Below are 26,004 nucleotides of genomic sequence, written 5' to 3'. Positions count from 1 at the left end.
CGGAAGGGACCATCATAGGGCTTCCAGCATGTACAATGTCACTGAGGCTCCCTTCGCCGATATATCTTCACTGCCTCAGAATTGAGCCGCCCTCGAGACGCCCTTGTTGTGGCTGCGTCACCGCTTCGTTGCTTCCTGCTACTTGGTCCGACCCTCCCGCAATGCCGGTCCCCTTAGCAGCCGCACCGCAATGGTGTATACGACAATAGCAACGAGGCTCGCGCTCGCCCACGTCCCGTAAGACTGAAAATATGTGAGGTCCCTCTGCTTGTAGCCAGCAATTTGCATCGACGTCGTTCGCAAAAGCCCGCTGAGAGAGCCAATGACCAGATAGTCCTTCAGACCAACATTGGCAAGATCCATCTTCAATGCGCGCTGATATGGTGGAATAGAACGCGTTGATGGAGGATGGGTAAGCAATTAACGACTCAGCAGTGGCTTGGAAGGTTCTGATGACTAAATTTTCCGCGGCTATGGCATCTAAACGATCGAGATAAGAGTGGTGGATGTAGGCTTCGGGATATCGGTTCTCCATGCAGGGCTGAGGCACTCCTAGCTTGGCAACCTGAGAACAAAGAAACACCCACCGATCACTTTTCATATCGGCGCTACGGCATGTTGACAATGCTCCCCACGACAAGAGAGAAGTTCACAAACGACGAGCGGCGGAACAGAACGTTGACGCGACATCTATGGCAGCCGAATTGAGAGCATCCCGAAGTTCTCCGCCCACGTGCTGCGTTCACGAACCTAATTCGCTTATACCGCATGCTCATCTCGCACTCCCAGCCAAAGTCCTTCAGAGGCTGCGATGAACGCCCCTTTGCGGCCATGATCCCTGTGTTGGACGGCTTTCCGTGCGCCGGCACCACAGCCCGCCTGCGCCTTTGTCAGGGTCTCGGAAGCCAGTCTTCCACCCGGTAGTAATGAACGCCTGAAATGTCACTTCTAGTGACAAGGCTGGATTAAAGCATGCTGACAAGCAATCAAACATCAATGCCGGGAACACTTTTACCCCGCGCTCCCCTAGCATCCCTCACCACCTGGCAGCGCTTCATCGCAGCCAATACAGCTACATCAATCTCGAACAAAGAGCTTAAGAAACAATGGCGGTGCAGCAAGAAGAGCAGCGATATGCAGACGGCTTTGCTGAGTACGGCAACTTCTATGGCGGACCATCCTTCGAATACCTTGCGCCCCACCCGTCGATATCTCCAACAATAACAGGGAAGGCTGACGAGAATGTCACTTATCTGAACCATACTCACAGAGTCCCGCAACAGCGGCAGGAGACAGCAAGTCCTCCGTTGGCATCTTCCATTACTGGGTCTGGGGCCAGTATCGCTATGCAGCCACTCACAGCCGATGGCATATCTCTCGAGTCTGGCAACGTCTTCTCACCAATGCGCGAAGGACCACTACTATCGCATAACCCTCAAATGGAGCCCTTTTCCGAGCCACCAACCGATGGATCCTCCCGACCTCCAGGAAGCGAAGGCTCGCAAGCTGTTCGGCCACAATTCCCACAACGCGCGTCGAAGTCTTCTCCACCACAGCCTTTACGATTTCTGAGACATGCATCAACAGTCCCTTCTACTCCTCCGATGTCCTGGGGAAGCAGCGATATCACTGAAGATGGTCTGTCAGACAGGATACAATCCATGTATATCGCTTTTGATCATCCTTCGCCTTCCACTTCGACACCACAGCCACTGAAGGTCGTCCATGGCATCTCTGAGCGCGTGAGCACTGGCTACATGGCGAATGGTAATCGCAGCTCTAGTATGGGCTCATCCGTATTGCCAGATATACCTGGCGGTCTAGATCAGTCATCACGAAGAAATATCTCTATATCCACCACGCAAAGTATACAGAGTGAGGCATCCGACATGAGTCTCAGCGATGCTCGAGCTGAGATACTGCGCAGACTGAGCAGGAAGGAGCCGCCATCAGACCGGAAGGGTGCATCTCCTTTCAAGAAGAGCTTCCTACTCAAAAGAGCGGCTACTACGCCAAATCCAGCTAGTAGTCCATCACAAAACGACCTGACCGATATCCTCGAAGAAGCTGCTGCAGAGGGTAGTATTTCACTGGTCAGGGCAGTCATCAGTATGGGAGCTGATCCTATTTATCGATCAACTGGTAAATTGAAGAAGGTGAAGCACGAGGCCTTAGCGAAAGCTACCATGAACGGACGAGCCAGAGTGGTCGACTATCTTTTGAGAGAGGGTGCCACTTACGGAGAGGCAACGAACAGAGAAGACTACACTCCAATGGATCGCGCGCTCTTGGCGGCTGCCTATAAGGGACACGCAGACCTCATCGATTGTCTTGTACATCATGGCGCAAACCCAATGGTCGAGCAATGGCCAAGAGAGATGTATGACGCGCAGCACTATTGGAACGAAGTACAGGTTCGAGTTACGAAGACTAGCTTCCTTGATGGCCTATCGAAATGGAAGAATGTCGATCGCGGTATGAGTACCCTGAAACTCGTCATGCAACATCAGAACTTCGACCCCACAGCTTTCGTTGCCGGGGCATTCGACAACAAGAGCGAAACAAAGAACGCTGGTGTCACAAATCGCCCGTGGCAGACGACGTACGAGTACTCTGTTCTGTCTTGCTTCATCCGTGCCGGATGGGCAGATGCGGTGGAAGAGATGTTGAGCATGAAAGGCATGCCGAGGGACTACGAGAAAGAAGACGATGTTTTGTTGCATCAAGAAAAGCTTACAAGACTCGTATCACCAATTAACGCATTGACGAAAGAAACCTGGGAGAAACGACCGGAAGACGCACTTCGTATACTAAGACTACTGATCGACAGAGGCTTCAATCTATGTCTCACGCAACGGTCAGCCACAGATCTGGGCCCAAGGACAGCGCTCAGCCGTGCGATCTCCGCAGATGCTGCGCAGGCTGTCGAACTCATCTTGCAGACCAAAGGCAGTTTGGTACGAGATGAACTCTCCTTTCGACGAAACAAAAAGGAGACCAAAGCTTTACCACTAGCCACTGCCCTCGCACTGGACTCTCTGGAAACAGCTCGTGTACTCCTCAGAGCAGGCGCACATCCCCGCGACCCAGCTTTCGAAAATATGAATGTACTGCAATTCGCGGCGTACCAAAACAGTCCGACCAACACTACAATGCTCGAAGAGATGATCGGCCTCGCCCCAGAACTAACATACGACGCCTTGAGCTACGCCATAAAGGGCTCCAACAAGGATGCAGTGCGCGTCCTTCTCAACGCCATCTCTGCAGCAGCCCTGCGCGAACAAATCGCTGCTCTACCACCCATATACGACATGCTCCTCCACTGCACTCCCCCCACCAAACCAGAAGTTCAAACCCAGTATCTTGAGCTCATCGACATGGTGATCCAATGGGATGTTGGATATGCGTTGCAGCGACCCAGGCTTTCGGCGATTTTGTCGGCGATTCGCAAAGACAACTACATCGGTATGGAGAAGTTACTCCAGAACGGCGTGGTGGATGGCAGGAGTTTGGTCTTGAACAGCAAGGCGCAGCCGTGCGGCGAGTTGGGAACATGGACTATGCTCGAGTGCTGCGAGTTGACGGATAGGAGTTCGGAGTGGTTGGGTTTGCTGAGGAGTTATGGGGCGCCGCTGTATCATTGATACTTACTGATATCCTGCGTGAAATGCCGAATAGCTGCTTCAACCTCGGGCTTCCGTCCCCATTTCCCCTTGTACTTGCCACCTTGCTGCTTAATCCTCTCTCTCTTCGTTTCAGCAACCCATTCTCCGCGGAACCTCTGTCTGGGCTTTGCTTCTCCGTCTTGTGCCATCTTCCTCTTCGTGCTTCCTTCTCGCCCGTTGACATGTCCTTGGTTGACTGGATTGGCCGCGACCCACTCCTCGAGCTGTGGTCTGAGCTTCGGACCCCAGACAGATTCACCAGCATCCAAATCATCATACGGGATCGCAGCGGTATCCTCCGGAAACGGAGAAGGCTGGAGTACGAAATTGGCTTGCACTTCCCGCTTCAGCGCGGCCATGTGCGAAACGGTACCGCAAGCGACACCTAGATCGTGCGCAAAGCTGCGAACGTAGAAGCCAGAACATACCGTCAATCTAATCCGTGCCGCAGGTGCTGGAGCCGGTTTCTCCTCGCCGGGGAAGGCGAAGTCATGCTGACCCGCATCATACCATTCCAGTAGGTCACACCTCTTCACTTGCATCTCCCTACTTTCCAAAGCGCGAGGCAACTCCTTGCCCTGCCGCACATACTCGCAAGCCTTGATGCCGTTGATCTTCAGCGCAGAGTACACGGGTGGAACTTGCTGAATCGTCCCGAGAAAGTTGGGCAGCTGTTCCTCGACAAGCTGACGAGTCACGTGCGAGGCGTCTGCTCTTGTCTTCATAGTTCCAGTACAGTCGTAGCTGTCGGTACTCATACCGAATAGAATGGTGGTGTCGTAGCTTTTGTCACATGCTAGGTACTGTGAGAGCGATCTTGTGCCACGTCCGATGCCTACGATGAGCACGCCGGAGGCCAGGGGATCGAGCGTGCCGCCATGACCTAGGCGAAATACTTGGTCGGAGGATTTGCTGGTACGTTTGGGCTGGTGTTTGAGGAGTGGCGCAAAGGTAGCGGATGAAGCGAATGTTGACTGGAGTTTGAGAAGTACGTCTGCTGAAGAGACATTCGCAGGCTTCACCACGGCTATGTAGAGTTAGTAACAAGGTGTGGGCGGGAGACGATGAGATCACCTACCGAAAACACCTTCTAGCACTTGCTCGTGTTGCTCCGCGACGGCTTTATCGTTCTCGTCTTCCATGGTGTTGCAGGTCACGTTATGTCGCGTCGTGAACATCCGGTCCTGTTGCGCTAGAGAGAAGAATTGTCTAGATCGCGGGGCTAGCGCGTTCTGAAGTTCGCCCCACCTCACGCCCTACGCCTTGCATGCCTCGCAATATCTAGCAGTCGGCCAGAGACAGCCCGAGGTTCTTTGCGGTGTACTGCATTCGCTTGCTAACCTGGATCTATACGCGATCACTTGGTAAAGGTTGCATCGGTAGCGGCGCCGACTTCGGGCTGACGCCTTCATTCTACATCCAATTCCAGCCATCCTCGTCATCGCCAAAGCAACACTCGCGACTTCTGGAGCCATGGACCATCAACAAGTGAACGACTGGAACTTTCAATCGTGGAATGAAGATACGATTGACCCCTCGTGGTTCGACAACTTCCTCGCTACAGATGTCAGCCAGGATGCGGCTAACGCTGCATCTGATGCTCCTGCCGCATTCAGCATCGACGACGACTTGGCAGTCGACCCAAACTTCCACGACTTTACGTTAGAAGACACATTGCAACCGCTGAGTGGTATGACTTCGCCAAATTATCCATTCGACGCGTACCAGCCGACTGAGTTTCACGAGCGCCCACAGCCGCAGCGTCATCACACACTCCCTCGCCGTCGAAGCAAGTACTTTAAGCGAAGATCAACGGGCACTGTCAGCCCGATGGTGATACCGAGTGGAAGTCCTCGACACGAAGAGGGTCAGTCACTGGCCATTCAGCGCTGGCGGAACTCGCCGCCTGAAGACGAGGCCGCATCTCTGTCGGCCATCTACCATGCCTTGGAGGACAGACCCATAGGCCACTCACCACGTATCAGTCGGCCTTCCAGCGGCGACGCATTCCGCAAGTATCGCGGCCCTTCCTCTACCACCAGTTTGGATAGCGCTGCAAGCGAATCCTCATTACGATCCGCGAATTCGAGCCGCTCCGCCACGTCGCAATCGAAGCGTCGCAGTCAAGCCAAGACAAGAAGCAAAGGAAGAGTCAGGGGCAATATGCTGGACCCGGATCGTATATTCAAGTGTACCTTCTGCTGCGACACCTTCAAGCACAAGTACGACTGGAAGCGACACGAGATATCGCTGCATCTAAACCTCGAAAGCTGGATGTGCACGCCGCACGGAGCTTCCGTGGTGCTACCTCTTACGGGTAGAGTACACTGCGCCTACTGTAGTGCACTGGATCCAACACCCCAGCATCTGCAGAAACACAATCATGCGGCATGCACGGACGGCAATAACAGCCCGCGCATTTTCCACCGCAAAGATCACCTCACACAGCACCTTCGTCTAGTCCACGGACTCGAAACACTACCTCTCATCGACGACTGGAAACTTGAGACTCTGCCAGTAAAATGTCGCTGTGGTATATGCAACACCAATCTAAGTAGCTGGGATGAGAGAGCAGACCACCTCGCCGCACATTTCAAAGAGGGCAAAACCATGGCCGATTGGAAAGGGGATCACGATTTCGAACCAGCTGTCGCTGCCCGTGTCATCAACGCGTTTCCGCCCTACCTACTTGCCGAACAAGCGAAGACCGTTGTACCCTTCTCTGCCACGAACCCCGGATCCATCGACCATACAAAGCAGATGATATCGCAGATTCAACGGGAAGAGTATCAACGGGAAGAAGAACCAGTCCAGGAGTCTCCGAAAGAGGCTACCCAGACTCCAGAACATCAAGCTTTTGAGGACTCTTTGGAGGCTCTGCGAAACCTTTCTACACAGCACGATTACGACTTTGCGAAGGTTTTGACGCGCCATCTTAGTCGATTTGCGAGACAGCAGATGTTGTCGGGTATTATACCGACGGATGAGATGTTTCAACGCGAGTCGCGGAGGTTGCTATACCAAGATGCGGATGATGCGGTGAGGAAGCGAAATGACCCATTATATACCAGACAAATGCTAACATCTACGATAGTGGAACCAAACAGTAGCAGACAACCCGAACTGGTTACAAGACTTTCGCCGTCGCAGTGGGCTTGAAGGAAGCCCTAGTACATGATACCAATGCCTCCTTAGCGCGATACCCAACGATCCCTCTACCTGTTCTTCAAACTCCTCCTATGCCGTATCGCGATCTTGAAATATTGCTATCGCCTTTCATCAGATGGTACCACCTTGCAGAGTCACTAGGTCTTTGAGATAGGACAGATCAATGCTGCTCACCTCCCCGGCTGCCTCGAAGAAGCGCAAGGCGCGATTACCAGTCCAGCTTGGATTCTCGTCGCCTACACCGTTGTCAGCTTATCTGCGATAGCTAAGAGGCCATCCAAGGAAATGATCTTACCAATCCAGTGCCCAGCCTTTGGAATTAACTCAGCGACAACATCATCGCCAACCTGCAACCAAACTTCTTCCAAGAGCGACACAGGCCCAAAGCTCGCCTCACCACCCAATGCCAACAACGGCATCTGCAACCTATGCCCACTGCTAAACACGGAAGTAAAGTACGCTTCATCCTCCCACGCCGCCGCGAAGTATTCCATACCGCTCCTCAGAAATCCCGGCTTCGAGATCTCATTCGTATACCGCTGCAGATGGTCTTCACTCACCGCCGCCGTACCGGCATAACTCGCGTGAAAGAAATACCAGCTCAACATCTGTTTCTCGCGATCTCGAATGAAGAATCCGGCTGCATCGGGCACGGCAAAGAATGCGAGCTGCCAGTTTTGGTACAAGCTAGGACTCTGAACGGTCAAAGGATATCCATATCCTGGGAGAACGTATTCGGCAAGAATAATGGCTTTGACGAGCGAAGAATGTTCGATAGCGAGAGACGTCGCTAGCCCCACACCTTTGTCGTGCGCAAAGACGTATGTGGATGAGATGTTGAGGTAGTCTAGAATGGCTTTGAGATCTGCGCCCGCGGCTGCAGCGGTGTAGTTCTTGGAAGTGGTAATGGACGAGTCGCCACATCCGCGGATGTCTGGGGCGATTACCGTGTCTGCTTCCATATTAGTATTCGATGCTCTCATCAAGTATGGTGTGCGAAGACATGCAGTTTTGCGCTAGGATGGGTCCGATGGTATGCCACGTCAACGAGTGCTGGGGAAAGCCATGCACGAGCAAGACGGGCGGTCCTTCGCCGTGGTATCGAAAGTGGATCGAGACGTCGTCAAGCTGGATGCGCTCGTGTTCCCAGTCATCGAAATTCGATAATTGCGCGAACGCGAACTTTGGTACAGCAAATGCAACAGTGCTAATGATGGTAGTGAGCTTCATACTGGGGGGTAGACAGATCCGCCGTAAATTACCACAATACTGTCAACATGCGCGGCTTTATCTATCCTCACATACCCGCAGTCGTCGATATCATGAAGGCCATACATTGGGTCTCCTACGCCTTCTTGGCTCGAAGCGCTGTTGCTTTACTACTCTTTCCTATTGCGCTACTCGATTGTCTTGGCAGGGCACAAGAAAGCTGACTGAGCTTACACGATGCATCGGACTTAAGCATGTAGCTTAGTAAACGGGATGCGTCGCCAAGTCGGGGCGGGCAAATGTTTGGAAGATGCGCACAGTCGGGGTAACAGTTGTTCAGAATATACGTGCATGAAGTCGTGTGTCTACGCAATACGCACCAGATGCGCTCAGCCAAGGCCGCCCACTCGTCCTACCAAAGATAACCTCACGGGATTTGACAGCTCTGCAATGGCCAACGTGAAGCTCATGAAATAGTACATGATCATTCGTCGAGCCATAAAGAGTATGCGGTTCTGAGTGGTCCAACGAGCCAAGCTCATATTCCAACGCCACTAGCGGTGGCTACAAGTACCATCGCATTTTGGAAGGAGAGTTTCGAAGCTAGAAGTCTACATCATCTCAGAGACCATCTACTTATCAACATCCAGTGGGATGTATGCAGCAAAGTCTTTTTGACCTACACTCACCTACAACCACCAATTAGGGATGAACGAGTACACTGATGTGAATTGGTTGTAATTACTTCCAGCATGAAGTCGGCTTCCGACCGCCAAATCCACTACCAGGCAAGGCTGACGGAGGGGCTGAAAGAGGTGTGATCAGTTCCTTTAGTTTGTCTGTTGAGTTGTCCTTCATGTAAACTTTGAAGTCTTTGACTTGAAGCAACAACAGAGGGAGCCATGGAATCAAAAGCCCCCACCTCCTCCATCTACTCGCAGTCACCATAAACCCTCCGAAGCAAAATCGAGTATCAACAGCTCAGTCATCGTTACTCTTTCGCCCATCGCTTCAAATTATCTTTCACCTGACAATGGCACCCACCACTCTAAGACAATCATGGATCCCAAAGCCTACCGCGCCACGTACACCCGAATGGCAGAACAATCTCGATTCCGAGACACAAATGCGGCTTCACGTCCTCTCATCTGGAGTACAATGCGTTCGTTGACGCATGCGCGGTGCGACAACGTGAATTGAGACGACCTACAAACCCATGGATTGTCTGATCGCCTGGTCAATCTTTTCATCAATCTCCTCCTTGTGTTCAGAGAAATAATCATCGACGAAAGATGCTATTACTTCTTGCGTATAGCACTTCCCTTCTGGGAAACAATACTACGACGGCATCAGTATATCACGCAAAAGGTACCTTTGTAAACTCAAACATAACTTTGCAGCTTTTGTAGCATTAACCACCGCCTCGACTTCTGACGCGCGGGTAGCGAGTGCTTCTGGAACAAACCCCAGAATATACACTGCCGCGACAGTGAAGATGAGGAGTTTGATGGTAAGGAAGACGAGGTCCATCTTAATCCGTCTCGTCTCTTCGTCGGACTCTGCCTGAATCCTTGCGAGTTCACCGTCATTCTTCACGGCCTCGAGGTCCAACTCGAATTGCTGTTCTGGTGTTCGCATGCTGGTAGCTGGAACACGCCATGATAGCTTTGGGGTTGGGGTGGTGGTATGGACCAGGAGGGTATTCTTTTCGTCGAACATGGCTGTGTGTGCTGTGGGTGTATTTACTTGATAAAGTTGGTGATAGACGGAGCAGCTGAGTAGGATTTTAGAAGCGGTGTAAAGGAAAGGGTGATGAGTATAATAATGCAAGAGATTTTATGAAGAAGGTGCGCGGCTGCGCCTCTTGGAAAACCGTGGTTGATGTTCGCACTAAGCCACAGCCCGTACCTTTTAGATACCTAATCACTGTCATTCGCCCGAGTAGATTCTGGCAGCCTAATACGAAATCTGGCTCAAATTCATGGGGCCTGGAGAGCCGAAGTTCTATGGTCGCGCCAAAACGATCTGCTGGTCGCGAGACACACTCCGACTTACTCCCAAATTCCCACCCAGGAAGCCACATACTTAGTATATCTTCGAGCTTCTTAGTCATCGTCGCTATGTTCCAGGTCCGCAGCAATGTAAGGAATTTCGGCGCCCTCATCCACCTGCGACTCCGAGACGTCTACGATCTCCTCTCTCATGGACTCTTCAGACCTGCGATGGCGCTTCAGTTGCACTTGGGCACGCGCGTCCAAGCCAACATACTCTTGAAGTGGATTTGACTCAACAGTATTGGCCATGTGGTAGCTATAGTACTGTTAGTTTGAGACTTCGAGAAAGGGACGTGGTTACCGTACATGAAGCCATGACCCTCCATAGGGTGGAAGTCTTTGACGATGGTGCATCCCGCAGTTGCCGCGACTAGGGCCCTGGCCTCCGCTGCTTTCGCGCTGTTCGCAGGGCCATCTCTTCCTCGGACGATGACCTATCATGATTAGCACTCGGTACGGCGATTAAGTGTAACTTGTATTCTTACAGTCCAGAGATAATGGTCTTTTGGTACCGCAGGCATGATGTTGTGATTGTTGCTGGGATATCTGGCGTCGGGAGCGGCTGAGTAGAGGTAGTTGTTTGTAATCGCGATTTAATTTGCTGTTGGATAGTAGAGTTGAGAACTCAAGATTACTTGGGTAAATTGATATCTTATATCTGGCCGTTTGTGAAGGTGCGGAGCCCGGCGTAGGCAACGAGTATCTTACCTGCCTTTACCTTGCGCTTCTGCGGTGTGACCACGGATGAATCTTTGTTAGCATAGAAGGACGCATAGACGAACGTAATGCGATCGATGACATGTGTCAATCGACGAGCGCATCTTATTTGTTGTTATATGACTCGCCTTGTGCAGCTCGATTGGACTATCTTAAAAGGACATCGTGATGACTACATAAGAGCTTTTGTAGTCGTTGATTGGGGTTGTCGCTCATGGTAGCTGCCCGATCTAGGTCGCTTGCGTAATAAGCAGTCAAGGCAGGGCTGTTCTTGGTCGCACCAATATTTGTTACTAGCTCAAGTGCCAAGGCAAGTGACAAGCCCTGAGATAGGCGAAGTCGGCGATGCGAATAGTGATGAAAAGGAAAAGGGTGTGTCGGTTGCAGTTGCCGTGCCATAAGCCGTTCAGCTACCCCGGATTCGTTGCGCCAACTATGACGCTTCGGTCGATCTTCACCCCGCATGTCGATTTATCCTCCAACACGAACGCTACTAGCCCGTGTCGCATGCACACCGTTGCATCAGCATATTACTACGACTAACTGCCACCGCAATTGACGAATCGCGTGCGAATCTCCGTCGTCGTGAGATGCTGATCTTTACAGCGGGCCGACATTCCTGCACGGTTGTCGGCAACGGCCCTCGGCTATATGGTATGGGTGTGGGCTGGTGTATGTCTTCGTCGCATGACAGTCGTTGAATGATGTACATGGCGCGAGCTACCCCGGTCGATGCTTGGGAGTACGGGCAAGCTTCATATAAGTGGAAGCTTGGGGCCCCGCAGTGTTGCTTGTCGTCTCTTGTCGCTACGCCTTCACATTGATCACATTTTGGCTTGACGCTATCGCATTGCCGAACCGACAATCGCATAGTTCGCTCGACGCGCACGACAATGGCCGACGACCGAAAACCTTCGATCGAGCATATCTCGGATGACAAAATCGCGCCTACTACTCTGGAAGCAGGAAATGGGGTCGTCGATGGGCATCGCAAGCTCGTCCCACCGCCGTTGGTGGCTGCTATGAGTGCCGAGGAAAGGATTGAAGCAGAGAAGAGGATGCGACGGAAGATCGATACGAGATTGTTGCCGATGATTATCCTGATGTATATCATGAGTATGTCTTGGTAGATGGCCGCGAGTGGACAGCACTAATGATGCTCAGATTACCTCGATAGGAACAATATCGCTGCCGTTCGCCTAGCAGGTCTTCAAGACGAGCTGGAGCTCACGAGTGTACAGTATCAAGTATGTGATGCTGAAATCACCAGCAAGTTCGTCACTTACTTGAATAGACCACCGTCTCCATCCTGTTCGTCGGCTATATCCTGATGCAGATCCCGTCAAACCTGTTCCTCAACAAAACTGGAAAACCAGCCATTTACCTCCCGACGTGCATGATCATTTGGGGCATCATATCGGGTGCGACTGCTGCATGCCAGAACTTCGCAGGACTGGTGGTGTGCCGTTTCTTCCTGGGATTCATCGAAGCCGCATACTTCCCAGGATGTCTGTTCTACCTCAGCGCTTGGTATACGAGGAAGGAGCTGGGTCTGAGAACGGCGGTTCTTTACTCTGGGAGTTTGATCTCGGGTGCCTTCGGTGGGCTCATTACCGCGGGGATCACAAGTAATATGGATGGCACGCAGGGCTTGAGAGCGTGGCGTTGGGTGTTCATAATCGAGGTAAGTATCGCACGCGCTGAGCCGGGTGTCTGGGATGTTAGCTGATTCTTCAGGGTATCATTACCGTCGCGATTGCCTTCGGCGCCTTCTGGATCCTACCCAACTTCCCTCGAACAACTTCCTGGCTCACAGAGGAAGAACGCCAACTCGCCGTCTACAGGCTCCAGGAAGACGTCGGTGAAGACGACTGGGTCTCGGCAGAGTCGCAAACCTTCTTCCACGGCCTGAAGCTTGCGTTACTCGATATCAAGACTTGGGTGCTTACAATAATGCTTCTAGCGAACGTATCCTCGGCCAGTGTTACCAACTTCTTCCCAACAGTGGTCAAGACGCTAGGATACCCAAACATCGAGACACTTCTGTTGACAGCGCCACCTTATGTTCTCGCAGTCATCACCACCTACCTCAACGCCTGGCATGCCGACCGCACCGGCGAACGATTCTTCCACATCGTCCTCCCTCTCTGCGTCGGCGTAGCAGCCTTCATCCTTGCCGCCGCTACGACTGCAACAGCACCTCGCTACGTCGCCATGATGCTGATGGTACCTGGTGTATACACTGGATATGTCGTAGCTCTGGCCTGGATCTCCAACTCTTTGCCTCGTCCGCCAGCGAAGAGGGCGGCTGCACTGGCTTTCATCAACGCGATCAGTAATACGAGCTCGATTTATGCAAGCTACATGTATCCTCAGCCAAAGAGTGGTCCGGCGGATTTGACGGTTCCCCTGAGTGTGGATTGCGCAACTGCAGCACTGGCCATTATCATGGCGGTCATTATGCGCATTATACTGGGGCGTCTGAACAAGAAACTTGCTCGTGGAGAACACGTTGAAGGCGCAATCAACGCTGTCCCTGGGGTTGGTGCCGAGAGAGGTTTCAGATTCTTGATCTAGAGACTTGGAAACTGGATATTATAGGGTATTGAGTTGGATATAGAGACAATTAGCAGGATTGTGCATCGATTGGTCCCCCTGTTTTACTTCTTTGCCACCCCCTTCTCCCGTCGCCTCACTGGATGACGACGCGTACAGGTGCTGAGACAACAGTTCCCCTCTTCAAATTGCTTTTCCTTAGTGTCTCAATCAGAACTACTCGTAATACATGTGTAAAGGCTGGTGAGTGGCTAGATGCTGAGTTGGCGAGATACTGGAAGGTTCCATGTCGTCATCGGCCCGAACAAGGCTTAGCGTCTATCGCGAGCTTTGGCCACCCAGGCAGCGCGTCGCGCGACGACTCACCACGTTTTATCGCAGCCCATCCCAGCAGCACATCATCCGTCGAGGATTCAGCAGCACATTCGTACGACACATCACTATCGGCCCGCTTCACCAGAGTTGCCAATACCCCTTTCACTGCCGGGGACCATAGAGTGAACGCCTCGCGATAGCTAGCGTCACACTCTGTTAGCGCTCTGTGCACACACGATGCACCTCCACGCGACCACAGGAACAGCGCCGATTATTCAACGCAGACCTTGATCACTTTCGCGTCGGGAATCGCACAACATTAATCACTTCGATACTGTGTAACTTTCGAAGGACCAATTAATACCATCACTCAAGGCAACCACGCGTTGTCAGCTGACGCCACCCGTATATCTTCTGCAAACTTCAAAAGTCCAACTTGGAGATCAACCTCATTATGGATTTTTCGAACAGTGCCTTTAGGGCCATGCCAAACTCTAAAGTCTCCGACGACACCATGTCTCACGCAAATCTTGTAATGGCATGTCGATGGGGGTGGACGAGCACCCCGGACGAAGGAGCAAACAACCCCTTCGCCTCTTCATCTACCTCGCAACAAATACCCGCCTCTACGTTTAATAACATTCGGACCAAGCGTTTTGCGCCGTGCCAAGGTCGTCTCTATCACCAGCTACTCTGCTCTCACCGTATCCGGACGGACCTTGTCGAGGACTGTGGCGAAAACTGCATCGATCCGTATGGCGATACTGTTGACGCGCCATTCATTTGTAACGAGTGCATCCAAGCAGAAGCAGCGAAGATTTGGGAACAACGGCAAGCGGCGCACAATGCGACCTACCCTCCTATGGGGCAGATGAGCAAGGAGCAGTACGAGCAGTGGTATGCCGAGCACCGACAGCTCGAAGCGGAGTTCTCGCGCGATCAGCGACTGTACGAGTTGGAAATCAAGGCCAAGACGCGACCGAGCAACATTTGCTCTGCGCTGGAAACTAGCAAAGAGGAGATGGACTTTGCGACCGAGCTTGACACACTATCTCTTTCTTTGATGGCGTCGAATAACTCAAACGCTGAGCAAACGCCTTACCAGCCACAAGGGCGTACCCGAACGAGTCTGGCGACAGATCCGGATGAGCAGCTTCATTGGAACTTGAACACGCTTGCTTTGGATCGCGGCGCATGTGGTATTGAGTACTCGCAGCCGAGTAGTGGAGTGTCTCCAACACGGCAACTGGACCCGGAGGAGTTATGGAGGAAGCCACGGAATTGAGAGCTTGCAAAGCAGTGTTGTTGGCGTGTAAGTTGTCGTGTTGATTAGCGATTGCATAAGTTTGGCGTACGGAAAACTCCGCGCATGTGGAAGCGTTTGTGTAGGACTTTCGTGTAAGCAATAAATGTCTTGTCTAGCAACTCTGCTATCTAAATGGACCATCTGTACCGCGTTTTCCAGTGGTGTGCATGAAGCTGCGGAGCGACACGAAGATTGTGGTTCGATGTGGGGCGTAGTGATGTGTCAAAGCATTAGCATGACGCACACTGCCCCTCATGCGAAGATAGCACATATTCTATGGGACGACCGCTTGGCTTTTCATTGATGGGGCGTTCTAGGTCAAAAAGATTGGCTTCCAAACTGCTGTAGTATTTGTTTTGCTAATGATATAAACGTTGTATTTGCAAAATTCTCTATCGAAATCTATTCGGAGCCTTGGCGCAATGGTAGCGCGTTGGTTTTCGGTCAGAAAGCATAAACACCAAAGGTACACCTCACCAATCACCTCTCATCCCAGCACTATCTAACAGTTCATCAGGTTGTGGGTTCGATCCCCATGGGCTTCGTCTTCTTTTTGCCTACCTATGAAGTAGTGCATTGTAGCGGTGGGTGCATGAAGTTTAGAACAAGACGAGGAAAGAATTGATCGACCCCGCCAAGTGATCCCCGCAACCAGGAGTGTGAGTGCGACCTGGCTATGTACCTCGCTGCCTCAACGCCGCGGCTCAGGAGCTGAGAAGGTCTTTTTTTTTTGCATCTTTTTGTGCCTTAAGAGAGCAAGGCTGCTAGACTTTGACGATGCTTGCCTGACGCACTCGTTGCAGCATTACCCCGCAATCGGCCTTCCAACAGCAGATTAACTGCGCAGAGAGCCTCATTCTTGCTAGGTCAAATCTTCATAGTGTTCTACACTACTCTAGCCATCTATACTTTAATAGTTCCTCTACCACTTCTCCAGCATAGGCCTCACATCAACCTCGTTAACCCAGCCCCTTCGTCCTTGAGTGTGTAGCCCCCAGTAAACCTCTGCAATATCTTCACTCCCAATACTCGCCTCTTCCGGTTTTCCCTCAATGTATTTCTTCGTAAGCTCGATGTCGATCACACCATCAATGACCGCGTGCGCGACGTGTACGCCTTGCGGACCGAACTCCTTCGCGAGGCTCGTAGATAGGGCACGTAAAGCAAATTTTCCCGTCGAGAAAGATGACATCTGGGCGTTTGACTTCACGCTGGCCGTGGCGCCCGTGAAGATAAGGGTTGGTGGGTAGGTGCCGCTGGGTGGGTTTGGTTGAACGTGGGTGAGAAGGAGCGGGATTGCGTTTTGGGCGATGTGGAATGCTCCTTTTCTACACGATTGAGATCTGTTAGTATAGTGTACATGTGGACATTGGAATGACATAGACTCCATCCAGGATAACGTACACGCTAACCTCCCACCCCATCCCAAACTCCTCCGTCGTCAACTCCAGAAATGGCTTCCTAGACGGCCTCGCACTTGCGTTAAAGATCATCGCTGCGACAGGCGCCCCGCCATGGACTTCTTTGATCTTCGCGAACGCGTTCTTCACGCTCTCTTCGCTGCTGACGTCCGTGGAAATGCCGATAGCCTCACCACCGGACTTGTTTATTTCTTCAGCGAGGGCATCGAAGTTTGAGGGGTTTCGGGCTAGTAGAACGACGGGGTAGGACTTCGCGAAGCGGCGCGCGAGGGATGCACCGGTGCCTGAGCCGACACCCGCGATAATGGCGATGGGTTTATTGGTCATGGCTGTTGCGCTTTCGATGTCTGTATTGTGAGAGTGGGCTAGTCGCTGTAGATAAGATGGGTCGTCTCGTCTCTGTTTGTAATAAGAAAATATGGATTTGTGTTCCATATGAGCAAGGACAGCTGATGTTATGGAAGGTACGTTGGATAGCTACGCAGCTTCAATGTTTCGTAAGCATCACGATGTGGAAGAAGTTCGAAGTGAAGTCGATCAGTAATCTGGGGTACTCTTTACCTAGGCATCCTACAACATCTTATTGGTAAGCGCTAGCTTCTAAGGTTCAATCCTGTGTACCGTGTTACTCAGCAGAATCCCATCTGGTGTAATGGGTCATTCTGTGGAGTAAAGCGTAAAGCGTGAGGTCCGGAGGAAGTTCAGACCGTTTACGGCCGTAAGTTATTCCCATTCAATCTCCCGAGGTCATGTTAGTCGTATCAGTCGTCGCGTCGTGAGAGGTGTTCGATGGTGTCTACGTCAGTCCCTGACCCCTCCCTGACGATCATCGCCTAGCTGCATGGTAGCGATGGCAGTAGTAGAGATCTAGATACTGGACTTTCTCATGTGTTAGTAGACAGCGGTGTTTGCTGGGCGACTAGACTTGCGATCTGTCTGGTGCATGTCGCAAGTCAACAGCGATGAAGGTGTACCCGGACTTCCGCTCGCACAGCGATGTGGCCTGTGCGTACCTGCCCATGGAGGTACGCGTCCACGCGTCTGCATGCCCCAAACATCAAACATCGCGTCGTCGCGCGCTCTCCAAAACTCGAGGCAAAGAACGCGCAATTTGTCTATATTGCGTACTGTCGGCACCAGCGCAATGAAAAGACTGCACCGTTGTTGCCACCGTGTCGCACAAGGTCCTATCCTCGCAAGGACGCGTCGGTCGATATGACGGATCGACGGATGTCGCAATAGTCATGAACTTTCGACCACTGCAGTCCCCGCTTCTCGCACTGAAATCCGAGGTCACTCGACATAAGCATTCGGGCGCGATCATTAGTCACTATGTACCCATCAGAACGGTTCAAACCTTCTTTATCCCGGTGACTAGCTAGGTATATAGACTGTCATGTTCCTACAGTATCGAGAAATGATACACCACATTCCCAACATTCACATATGGCTTCTTTCGTATACAACAGCGCTTTCCAGTGCTGCGTACCCAACCCACTGACCCCTCGAGGAGAAGGCGAAATACCCACTCCAGAAGAAGAAGCATTAGCTTGCAAGATCAACCGGGCTCTGGCGTCTGGACCCATATCCATCACCAAGAATGCCACCATCGCCGACTGGAGCCACTGGGGCCCCGATCGGAAACTAGTCATACTACGAGAAGGAACAAATCACTGGACAGCTTTCCCTGGAAACGAGAACACGGTTGGAAACGTTCCCATGTGCGCCGACCCCATGGGTCTCCAATGGATTCAAGATGCGTATGCCGCGAAGCCAGCACCTACGAACACTGCGCCAGGTCTCATATACATGTTGTGCGGAGCGAATCAGCACACTACCACGAATCCGGCAGACCGAACGAGCCCGGCTATTCCGATCGGGCCGCACTATATGATCCTGTGGCCGTTTGAAGCGGAACGAGATGGGTTCCCGGATACAATTCGCGACCAGGGTGCCTGGGTCATGTTCGACAAAACGCCGTACGCTCACTTGCACATCTGTGGTACACCCTGGGCGGGGAAGGAGTACGATAGGGAGAAGACGAAGGCGAACTGGGATCTACGTTACGAGGATAGGACTTGATAATGATTTTGTCCCGTTAAACTTTTAAAAAACGAGCGATAAGAGCTGGTCACCGAAGAAGCTAGCCATTTTTGATGAGATCGATGATGATGGAGACGATGTATGCCGTGACGGAGTTGTTGTATTTTTTTTAGCAAAGAGTACCTGAAACAAAGATGGTGCGGTCTGAAAGCTCAGGCATCAGGTCTATATCACAGTCAAGGCAGCGCTACGTCCATCTCGTGCATAATCAACATACTATGCGCACTCATCCACAACTTTGCATTCCCTCAGCCCTTTAGCTTCAATCTTCCTCTTGTAGCTGATGACCGCAGCCTTCTCAAACTTTACCTTCCCCAGGCCCACTTCGCACCAGAGGGAGTGCTCTTGGTTTTCGAAATCGTCAAGTGCGTTATAAACTCCGTCGGTACGTTCTACAGTGGCATACAGGTTTTTTGGATATGTGCCTGTCGTATTTTCGGCCCGGCAGTCATCCATGAATTTGCGGTACTTGCGGTGAAGTTCAGACGCATAGCATGTAGGACAGAGAAAGTTTGGCTCGGCGTGCGTGCATATGTTGACGTCTCTGCAGTTCGGTGCGCATTTTGATGACTCTTTCAGGTGGAGGAAGGAAGCTTGGACGGTGTGGCCGCACATCAAGATGTGGACTGGTAAGCCTTGACAAGGCTCAACGCGCTCTGCGATAAAGTTAGGCGCCATGGTGTTGTTGATGCTCGGCTGGGAAATCTGTGTTCGGTACAGGAAGGGCTTTCTGGTCTGTTGATCGTGAACCCGCACGCGCCACTTAAATCTACCCATTCAACTGCACTGTGAATGTAGCGTAAAGGATTTCTGATACATATCGTCAGGTGACATTGTTACTTTGTTGTACAAAGCGCTGAAGGTCTCATTGACCGACGACAATCTTTCTACATTCGCATGGCAGATGCTGTATCGTAATCTGGATGCCATTGAGACATCATCGTCGGAGGTTTGTCAAAGAGCGAAGGAGGACGCGAAGCGAGCGTGATGGAGTGGCCGCTGCATGGACGCGATTTGACGGGAAAGCTCTTCGGGAAATGAGAGCCTTGACGATCGTGCTTCTTTGCACGCGATAACTAGCAGCGCATGGTCTGTGATGGATATTAGTAGTCCCTCCACTTGCGATGATGGAATCAAAGGATGATGATGGTCGTGCACAGAATCTTGGTAGACGACGGCCAAGGGCCGTGATGCACGTGCGGCGTGCACAGACTAAGCCTATCTCGACTTAGTGGCAGATGGACTTAAGGCTGTCAGCTGGCTGCAGTGAGCCAAGACGTCACTTTCACAGAAACAATATCGAACGCGCAACAGCAAGCACCACCTTCCATCGTGGCTGAGCATCGTACGGTAATTGCATCGGTCTTGTCATCTTGTGCTTCCTGCCTCTACTGATGTACTAGTCACCTTGATTACTATCTCTGCTTGCCATCGACCTGGCGCCAACCAAGGAATTAACGACACTAGTTTAGGAGTCCTGAGTCCTTTCTCATTATCAACCTTGGTGCGCGGACGTGCTGGCCGACATATCTCGGCCATCGTCATGTCAGCTCTTTGCATGCCAAGCTCAGCGGCGAGAGAAGGGCGGAGGAAAACGTCCACTACGCCCTGGTCTCAACACAATATCCATGAGATAGGGTGACGCAAGACATGGCAGTGCAAATTACTGGAGCTCATGTTAATGAGATATAAGAACGGTGTGTTGCGACCGTGAAGAGCATCACACATAGCTTTCGCATCCACGCCAATCGACTCAGCATACATTCTACCATCTCAACGTTCAGAAGATGCCGTTGTCCGCCGTCACATCTGTAGCCTTCGTGGCCCTTCTTCAGATGCTTCCTGCTACGGCACAAAATATGTCATATGGAGCCAACAACTTCTACCGCAGCGACAACGTCACAATGTGGCCGATCACCTTCCCCAGTCTCTACCAGATGACCGTCGCTGGCAACCTCTTTCTACCCGACAACCTCGATCGCACCATCAATGCTTCTGCCATCGTTGTTGGCCACCCAATGGGGGCTGTGAAGGAACAGTCCGCCAACCTGTACGCTACGAAGATGGCTGAGCAGAGTTTCGTCACTATCTCAGTCGACGTTTCGTATTGGGGCGGCAGTGACGGCGAGCCGCGCAATGTCGTCCATCCTGACGTCTACGCCGAGACCTTCAGCGCTGCGGTTGATTACCTAGGCCTCCAGGACTACATCGACCGCGAGCGAATTGGTGCCATTGGCATCTGCGGCAGCGGCTCATTCGTTCTGAGTGCAGCAAAAATTGACCCGCGTATAAAGGCTATCGCAACAGCAAGCATGTACGATATGGGTGCAGTAACCCGCAACGGTCTACAGCGAGCTCAGAGCCTCGAACAACGCAAGCAGGTCATCGCGACCGCGGCGGCGCAGCGCTGGGTCGAAGCCAGTGGTGGAGAGACGGAGTACACCGGCGGAACTCCTCAGGCAGTCACCAACGAGACCGATCCAGTGGGACGCGAGTTCTACGACTTCTATCGCACGTCTCGCGGAGAGTTCACACCTGCAGGATCAGCGCCAAACCTCACCACGTACCCGACGCTTTCCAGCCAGACCAAGTTCATGAACTTCTACCCCTTCAGCGACCTCGATAGCATCTCTCCCCGTCCAGTGATGTTCATCTCCGGCGACATGGCACACTCTCGCGAGTTCAGTCAGGACGCGTACGACGCTGCTGCAGAGCCGAAGGAGCTGATCTGGATTCCGGGCGCCGGACATGTGGACCTGTACGATCGCGTCGACTTGATCCCGTTCAACAGGCTCACCGCGTTCTTCCAGCAGAACCTGGGCGAGTAGATTCGAGAGAAGCTGTTCGGTGCGTGGACAAAGCAGCTTATGATAATATCCGAAGGACCTGTAATAGATAGAGTAGCATCGCAGCAATACAAGGACTCACCCAGAGGTATTCAAAGGATTCCAGATCTTCCACTCGTTCTTTGCAGCAAGCTCGCCCTGATCTGTACCTCGATCGAATCTAGCTTGTTGAGAGAGAGCCTCGGTCTAGCGAACCCGTTTCCATGTGATGATAGCTGTGAAAGAGACGAAACTGGAATATGCGACGCGTTATCTTTCGACTTCGGAGGCCGACCGGTCCGTAAAGTCGCATATAAGAGGTATCGTAATAAAGAGCCAGCACCACGGTACCGCGATGACGCGTTCGACTCTGTCGCGAAACACCTCGTATTTCGTACATCAATGTACAACTCTAATACCTAGCGCCAAACAAGACCACATCCTAATCTGCCTTAAGTGCGCATCTCCCGAGCTCTACTTCGTTGAAAGTTTGTTAAGATAACCTGCTGTCAGGGACATCGTTGGTGATTCGGGCCATTCGGCTAGTCATAACTTCTCTCCAGCGCGGGGCTTACTGACGAAACCGCATTAGCCCGCTCATCCCTTCCTTCTTGCGTTAATCCAAAGGGTCAACAGATGGTAAGCGGAAGAGTGGTAAGCGATTTAAGCATTTGCTTGGTGGCGCTTAAGATGGTGCCAATGTCTTTGCATATTGCTTCGTCTGCAGCCTTGCTTGCTGCTTCTCTGTTTGCGTTGCGACATTGTCTTTTCTGAGAAAACGGGCAGGCGGACGGCAAGATGGCGCTTCCGAACGATGTCGAGGCGTGCGAGAAAGACTTGCAGAGGGTTTCGGTATGAATTCATTCGGCGATGTTCATGATTTGCTTTCTAACACCGTCAACAGAACTCCAAAAACTCTCAGGACTCTCAACACATAGATGCAGCAAGCGATTACGATAATACAGCCGTTCGCGCCCTAGTCTGGAAACAAGACCTTCGCATCATCCCCCTCACAGCAGGAATCTACCTCCTCTGCTTCCTCGACAGATCCAACATCGGCAATGCCAAAACTCTCAATGCCAACGCAGGAGAATCCCTCTTGCAAGAGGCCAACATGACGAACTACCAATACACCATTGCGCTCATGGTCTTCCTCGTCGCTTACGCCGTCTTCGAAGTGCCCAGCAATTATTTCCTGAAGAAATTGAAACCCAGTCGCTGGATTGCTTTTCTCATGTTTGGTTGGGGTGCGTGCACGATTGGGCTGGGTGGCGCGAACAACTATGCGACTGTTACCGCTGTGCGGTTCTTGTTGGGTATGTTTGAAGCGGGATTGTTTCCGGGGTTGGTGTACTATTTGACGTTTTGGTATCGTGCGCAAGAGAGGAGTATGCGTGTTGCTATCATCTTAGCGAGTGCCACGCTCGCCGGTGCGTTTGGTGGTGCGATTGCGTATGGCGTTGGGCATATGAAGCAGGTCCAGGGTCTTTCTGCATGGAGGTGAGTCTTGATGCATAGTCCACATGTGAGGACGGTACTGACTTCTACAAAGATGGCTATTCATCCTCGAAGGCATTCCTTCCTGCGTCTCATCAGTAGCCGTGTGGCTCTTTCTACCCGATTATCCCGAAGAAGCTTCTTGGTTATCGACATCCGATCGCGCACTAGCAGTCGCACGGCTCGAGAAAGAAGGATCAAAAGGCGATGCACCATCACTAAACTGGGAAACCGCAAGAGCAACCCTACTTGATGGCCGACTTTGGGTGCACTACATCATCTACTTCGGTATCTCAGCGCCGTTCAGCTCGCTTTCTCTCTTCACTCCGACGATTACCGCAGGGTTGGGCTACGAGAACCTCCAGGCACAGCTCATGACAGTGCCACCTTACGCCGTCGCATACGTGGTTTCCATCGTCACAGCTTGGTCATCGGACTACTTCAACGCCCGCGCATTGCACTCAGCTGTCCTGGCTACCATTGGAGCAATCGGCTTCCTGGCATCAGCCCTTCTTCCAGCTGAATCCTTCCATGCGCGCTATGGATGTTTAATCGTTGCAGCCAGTGGAGCCTTCTCTTGTATTCCGCCATTGCTAGGATGGCTGAGCAACAACATGCACAGCACCGCTGCTGCAGGGTTGGCCATTGCATTGAACGTCTCTTGGGGAGCTCCAGGTCAGATTGTCGGTGTTTGGATCTACAAGGCGAACGAGAAGGAGCGAGGCTATCCTACGGGCCATTGGACTAACTTTGGAATGTTGGTTATGGTTGCTGTCGGCTGTGTTGGGTTGAGGTTTTACTACCAGTGGCGAAACAAGAGATTGCAACGCTTGGGACCGGATGCAACGGGAATGGACAGGGAGTTCAGTTATTGAAGATAGTATATTATTCGGCAGAGCATGAAAGTCTACTCAGTCGCGGCATAACTGACCAAGATGTCTATCGACCAACTTGACTAAGATCTATGCATGCGACTCAACGCGCTCAACACCATTCTGCTTCTCATACTGCATCGCAGTCTCCGTCAAAGCAGGCTTCAGTGAATCCGCTGCTTCGCGCGTGAACTTGCGTGCAGAAACCTTGTGCTCAAACATGAGATCGAGCTCAGAGTAGGTGAAGCCCTTCGCCTCGGGAAGACGGAAGTATCCCCAAAGGATGAACAGTAGCGCAATGCCAGCCCAGAAGAAGCCACCCTTGGCGCCCCAGTTCCAGTCGTTCTTGCCAACCATCTTTGGCATGATAGTGTTTGTAACGAATACGATGGAGTTGTAGGAAGCACGAGAGAGTGCGACCGTCTTGACACGGAGGCGCGAGGATGGAATTTCGGCGGCGAGAGAGTAGCAGATGGGTCCGAGAGAGAGCTGGTTAGGTTAGCCTTTGGTTTAGTGGCTTGATGAGCAGAGTGACTTACCTGGAAGCAGAAGATCATCAGAATAATCAAAACACCCCCAGCAAGACTGGCGCTCTTGTTGGTCGGTGGTGCAAGGCCGATAAAACCGACGATCATAAGAATGATGAAGATGGCAGTCAATCCAACGAGGTAGATAGGTCGTCGACCAAAGCGTGTCATGATCCACCAGGCAATGAAGCATCCAACGAGACCCAGGCAGTCTTGTCCGATAGTAAGATGGAAAGAATCATCCTGGCTGAGGCCTACACCTTGCATGAACTGGGTTCTGTTCAAGTCAGTATGTTTCATCTGTCGGCCAGTAGTGTAGAGACTTACCCAAAGCCCATGAAGGGAACACCACAAAGAGCTTGAGTGATGAAAGCCATAGCCGAGACTTCAGTGCGGTGAAGATCGCTTCCTTGGAACAAGTGCCAGTAGTTGGTTCCAGAGCCGACTTGCTTCTCGTACTGATCGGTGACGACCATCATCTCCACGTGCGCGTCAAGGTCGAACTCGATGCCTTCTGTGGGTGTCGTAATTGCGCGAATAGCTTGTTTGGCCTCGTCGATGCGACCTTGTCGGACCAACCACCATGGCGATTCTGGTGCAAGGAAGGTAGCCGCGATGATGGGAATGGGCCAGATCCACTGGAGAGCGAAAGGAACGCGGTAGCCCCATTGAGTGGTGTTCTGCATGAGTCCAGTGAGAATGCCAGTGGACAAAAGACCGCCGATGACCCAGCACATGTTGATCCACGAGGTCATGTATCCTCTCAGGTGCATAGGGCAGAGATCCGCAGCATACGAGATTGCAAGTGTCTGGAAGACACCCCATGGAAGACCCTGGATGATACCTCCGACGAGGAACATCTCCAATCCTGTGGAGAAGAACGGGATGAAGATGGCAGCAGTCATGAACAGCATGCTGGCAATCATGGTCTTCTTGTATCCGATCCATTCAGTGATGTAGCCGTTGATGATGAGACCGAGAATGCATCCGACCTATGCGTGTGTTAGACTTCGTTCCGTCGACTTCCTCATCAAGGATCTGCGTACCTGTGTCCCATTGAGGATGATAGTTTGCCATCTCGCAGACACAAGCTTGTTGCCATCCGCATCGACTTCATCGCCGAATCTGTTGCGGAAGGGTTGGAAGGCGAAGAATTTGTTCATGAGACTGGTATCGTATCCCTCCATCACAACGCAAAGCGAAATGACGAAAGAAAAGACGATGGCCTTCCACCAGAACCTCAACGACTGTCGGACGGACATATTGTGCTCATTGTTGATAGCCGCGTTGGTGTCGTCTCCGGTGTTGTGTCCTTGCGTAGAGGTGACCCTTTCGGCGGCCACATGGCCAGTAGTCTTCTCTACTGAAGCCATATCGAATTGAATCCAGAGTGTGCCCGGTATCAAAGATGGGTCTTCGGTGTTGATGGATTGAGAAGATGCAGGTTAACCACAAGTACGGATCTGCGGTCTATATAGTCCCCAACGCTGTGGTATGCATGCCTGACAGACAAACCCATCACAGGAGTCAAATGGCTAGCCCGAGGGCTTGGGAAGCTAGGCCCCGGTAATGACCGAAATGGGGCAAGACCGCGGTGAGTTGCGGGGAAAGACATTCAGGACAAGAGTGCCCATGGGGAGACGAGGCGTCAAGTGCGCAAATGGAGCCAATCAGAACACCGACGAGGTTTGCCCGGGCACCAGATCGCGAGAGAATTTCAAAAAAGCTTTCCTCAAAGTTTTCCGCCGCTAACATCGTCACTTGGCGGA

The 26,004-nt window shown here is 52.0% G+C and overlaps 13 protein-coding genes and 1 non-coding gene across 14 annotated transcripts; 8 read left to right on the top strand and 6 right to left on the bottom strand.

Moving 5' to 3' along the window:
• Positions 1 to 1,106: 1,106 nt before the first annotated feature.
• J4E90_009890 (uncharacterized protein) lies at positions 1,107 to 3,644 on the top strand (the record flags this gene model as incomplete). The annotated part of the gene is made up of 1 exon (XM_051439407.1): positions 1,107 to 3,644. The coding sequence occupies one exon, from the start codon at positions 1,107 to 1,109 to the stop codon at positions 3,642 to 3,644; it is 2,538 nt and encodes an 845-aa protein (XP_051286624.1).
• A 3-nt stretch (positions 3,645 to 3,647) lies between these two features.
• Positions 3,648 to 4,807, bottom strand: J4E90_009889 (uncharacterized protein; the record flags this gene model as incomplete). The annotated part of the gene is made up of 3 exons (XM_051439406.1): positions 3,648 to 3,650; positions 3,689 to 4,692; positions 4,744 to 4,807. 3 exons carry the CDS (start codon positions 4,805 to 4,807, stop codon positions 3,648 to 3,650), a joined length of 1,071 nt encoding a protein of 356 aa, XP_051286623.1.
• Positions 4,808 to 5,138: 331 nt separating this feature from the next.
• On the top strand, positions 5,139 to 6,843 carry J4E90_009888 (uncharacterized protein; the record flags this gene model as incomplete). The annotated part of the gene is made up of 2 exons (XM_051439405.1): positions 5,139 to 6,704; positions 6,760 to 6,843. The coding sequence occupies 2 exons, from the start codon at positions 5,139 to 5,141 to the stop codon at positions 6,841 to 6,843; spliced, it is 1,650 nt and encodes a 549-aa protein (XP_051286622.1).
• A 101-nt stretch (positions 6,844 to 6,944) lies between these two features.
• Positions 6,945 to 8,063, bottom strand: J4E90_009887 (uncharacterized protein; the record flags this gene model as incomplete). Its single annotated transcript, XM_051439404.1, has 3 exons — positions 6,945 to 7,069; positions 7,129 to 7,785; positions 7,841 to 8,063. 3 exons carry the CDS (start codon positions 8,061 to 8,063, stop codon positions 6,945 to 6,947), a joined length of 1,005 nt encoding a protein of 334 aa, XP_051286621.1.
• Positions 8,064 to 9,340: 1,277 nt separating this feature from the next.
• On the bottom strand, positions 9,341 to 9,680 carry J4E90_009886 (uncharacterized protein; the record flags this gene model as incomplete). The annotated part of the gene is made up of 2 exons (XM_051439403.1): positions 9,341 to 9,380; positions 9,436 to 9,680. The coding sequence occupies 2 exons, from the start codon at positions 9,678 to 9,680 to the stop codon at positions 9,341 to 9,343; spliced, it is 285 nt and encodes a 94-aa protein (XP_051286620.1).
• A 467-nt stretch (positions 9,681 to 10,147) lies between these two features.
• J4E90_009885 (uncharacterized protein) lies at positions 10,148 to 10,617 on the bottom strand (the record flags this gene model as incomplete). Its single annotated transcript, XM_051439402.1, has 4 exons — positions 10,148 to 10,259; positions 10,311 to 10,352; positions 10,403 to 10,530; positions 10,582 to 10,617. 4 exons carry the CDS (start codon positions 10,615 to 10,617, stop codon positions 10,148 to 10,150), a joined length of 318 nt encoding a protein of 105 aa, XP_051286619.1.
• Positions 10,618 to 11,706: 1,089 nt separating this feature from the next.
• J4E90_009884 (uncharacterized protein) lies at positions 11,707 to 13,390 on the top strand (the record flags this gene model as incomplete). The annotated part of the gene is made up of 4 exons (XM_051439401.1): positions 11,707 to 11,929; positions 11,978 to 12,060; positions 12,108 to 12,497; positions 12,551 to 13,390. 4 exons carry the CDS (start codon positions 11,707 to 11,709, stop codon positions 13,388 to 13,390), a joined length of 1,536 nt encoding a protein of 511 aa, XP_051286618.1.
• A 748-nt stretch (positions 13,391 to 14,138) lies between these two features.
• J4E90_009883 (uncharacterized protein) lies at positions 14,139 to 14,969 on the top strand (the record flags this gene model as incomplete). Its single annotated transcript, XM_051439400.1, has 1 exon — positions 14,139 to 14,969. One exon carries the CDS (start codon positions 14,139 to 14,141, stop codon positions 14,967 to 14,969), a length of 831 nt encoding a protein of 276 aa, XP_051286617.1.
• A 429-nt stretch (positions 14,970 to 15,398) lies between these two features.
• Positions 15,399 to 15,535, top strand: J4E90_009882. Its single transcript has one exon. It is a non-coding gene; the product is annotated as a tRNA-Arg (tRNA).
• Positions 15,536 to 15,912: 377 nt separating this feature from the next.
• J4E90_009881 (uncharacterized protein) lies at positions 15,913 to 16,738 on the bottom strand (the record flags this gene model as incomplete). Its single annotated transcript, XM_051439399.1, has 2 exons — positions 15,913 to 16,318; positions 16,395 to 16,738. The coding sequence occupies 2 exons, from the start codon at positions 16,736 to 16,738 to the stop codon at positions 15,913 to 15,915; spliced, it is 750 nt and encodes a 249-aa protein (XP_051286616.1).
• A 1,119-nt stretch (positions 16,739 to 17,857) lies between these two features.
• On the top strand, positions 17,858 to 18,493 carry J4E90_009880 (uncharacterized protein; the record flags this gene model as incomplete). Its single annotated transcript, XM_051439398.1, has 1 exon — positions 17,858 to 18,493. One exon carries the CDS (start codon positions 17,858 to 17,860, stop codon positions 18,491 to 18,493), a length of 636 nt encoding a protein of 211 aa, XP_051286615.1.
• Positions 18,494 to 20,301: 1,808 nt separating this feature from the next.
• J4E90_009879 (uncharacterized protein) lies at positions 20,302 to 21,342 on the top strand (the record flags this gene model as incomplete). The annotated part of the gene is made up of 1 exon (XM_051439397.1): positions 20,302 to 21,342. The coding sequence occupies one exon, from the start codon at positions 20,302 to 20,304 to the stop codon at positions 21,340 to 21,342; it is 1,041 nt and encodes a 346-aa protein (XP_051286614.1).
• A 795-nt stretch (positions 21,343 to 22,137) lies between these two features.
• J4E90_009878 (uncharacterized protein) lies at positions 22,138 to 23,711 on the top strand (the record flags this gene model as incomplete). The annotated part of the gene is made up of 3 exons (XM_051439396.1): positions 22,138 to 22,191; positions 22,244 to 22,839; positions 22,892 to 23,711. 3 exons carry the CDS (start codon positions 22,138 to 22,140, stop codon positions 23,709 to 23,711), a joined length of 1,470 nt encoding a protein of 489 aa, XP_051286613.1.
• An 87-nt stretch (positions 23,712 to 23,798) lies between these two features.
• On the bottom strand, positions 23,799 to 25,608 carry J4E90_009877 (uncharacterized protein; the record flags this gene model as incomplete). Its single annotated transcript, XM_051439395.1, has 4 exons — positions 23,799 to 24,197; positions 24,248 to 24,512; positions 24,563 to 25,227; positions 25,282 to 25,608. 4 exons carry the CDS (start codon positions 25,606 to 25,608, stop codon positions 23,799 to 23,801), a joined length of 1,656 nt encoding a protein of 551 aa, XP_051286612.1.
• Between the last annotated feature and the right edge of the window lie 396 nt (positions 25,609 to 26,004).

Source organism: Alternaria incomplexa, assembly GCF_024043165.1.
Source record: "Alternaria incomplexa strain BMP 0042 chromosome Unknown scaffold_18, whole genome shotgun sequence".
NCBI lineage: Eukaryota > Fungi > Ascomycota > Dothideomycetes > Pleosporales > Pleosporaceae > Alternaria > Alternaria incomplexa.
The sequence above is the reverse complement of the archived record's forward strand: the minus strand, read 5'-3'. Positions and strand labels throughout refer to the sequence as shown.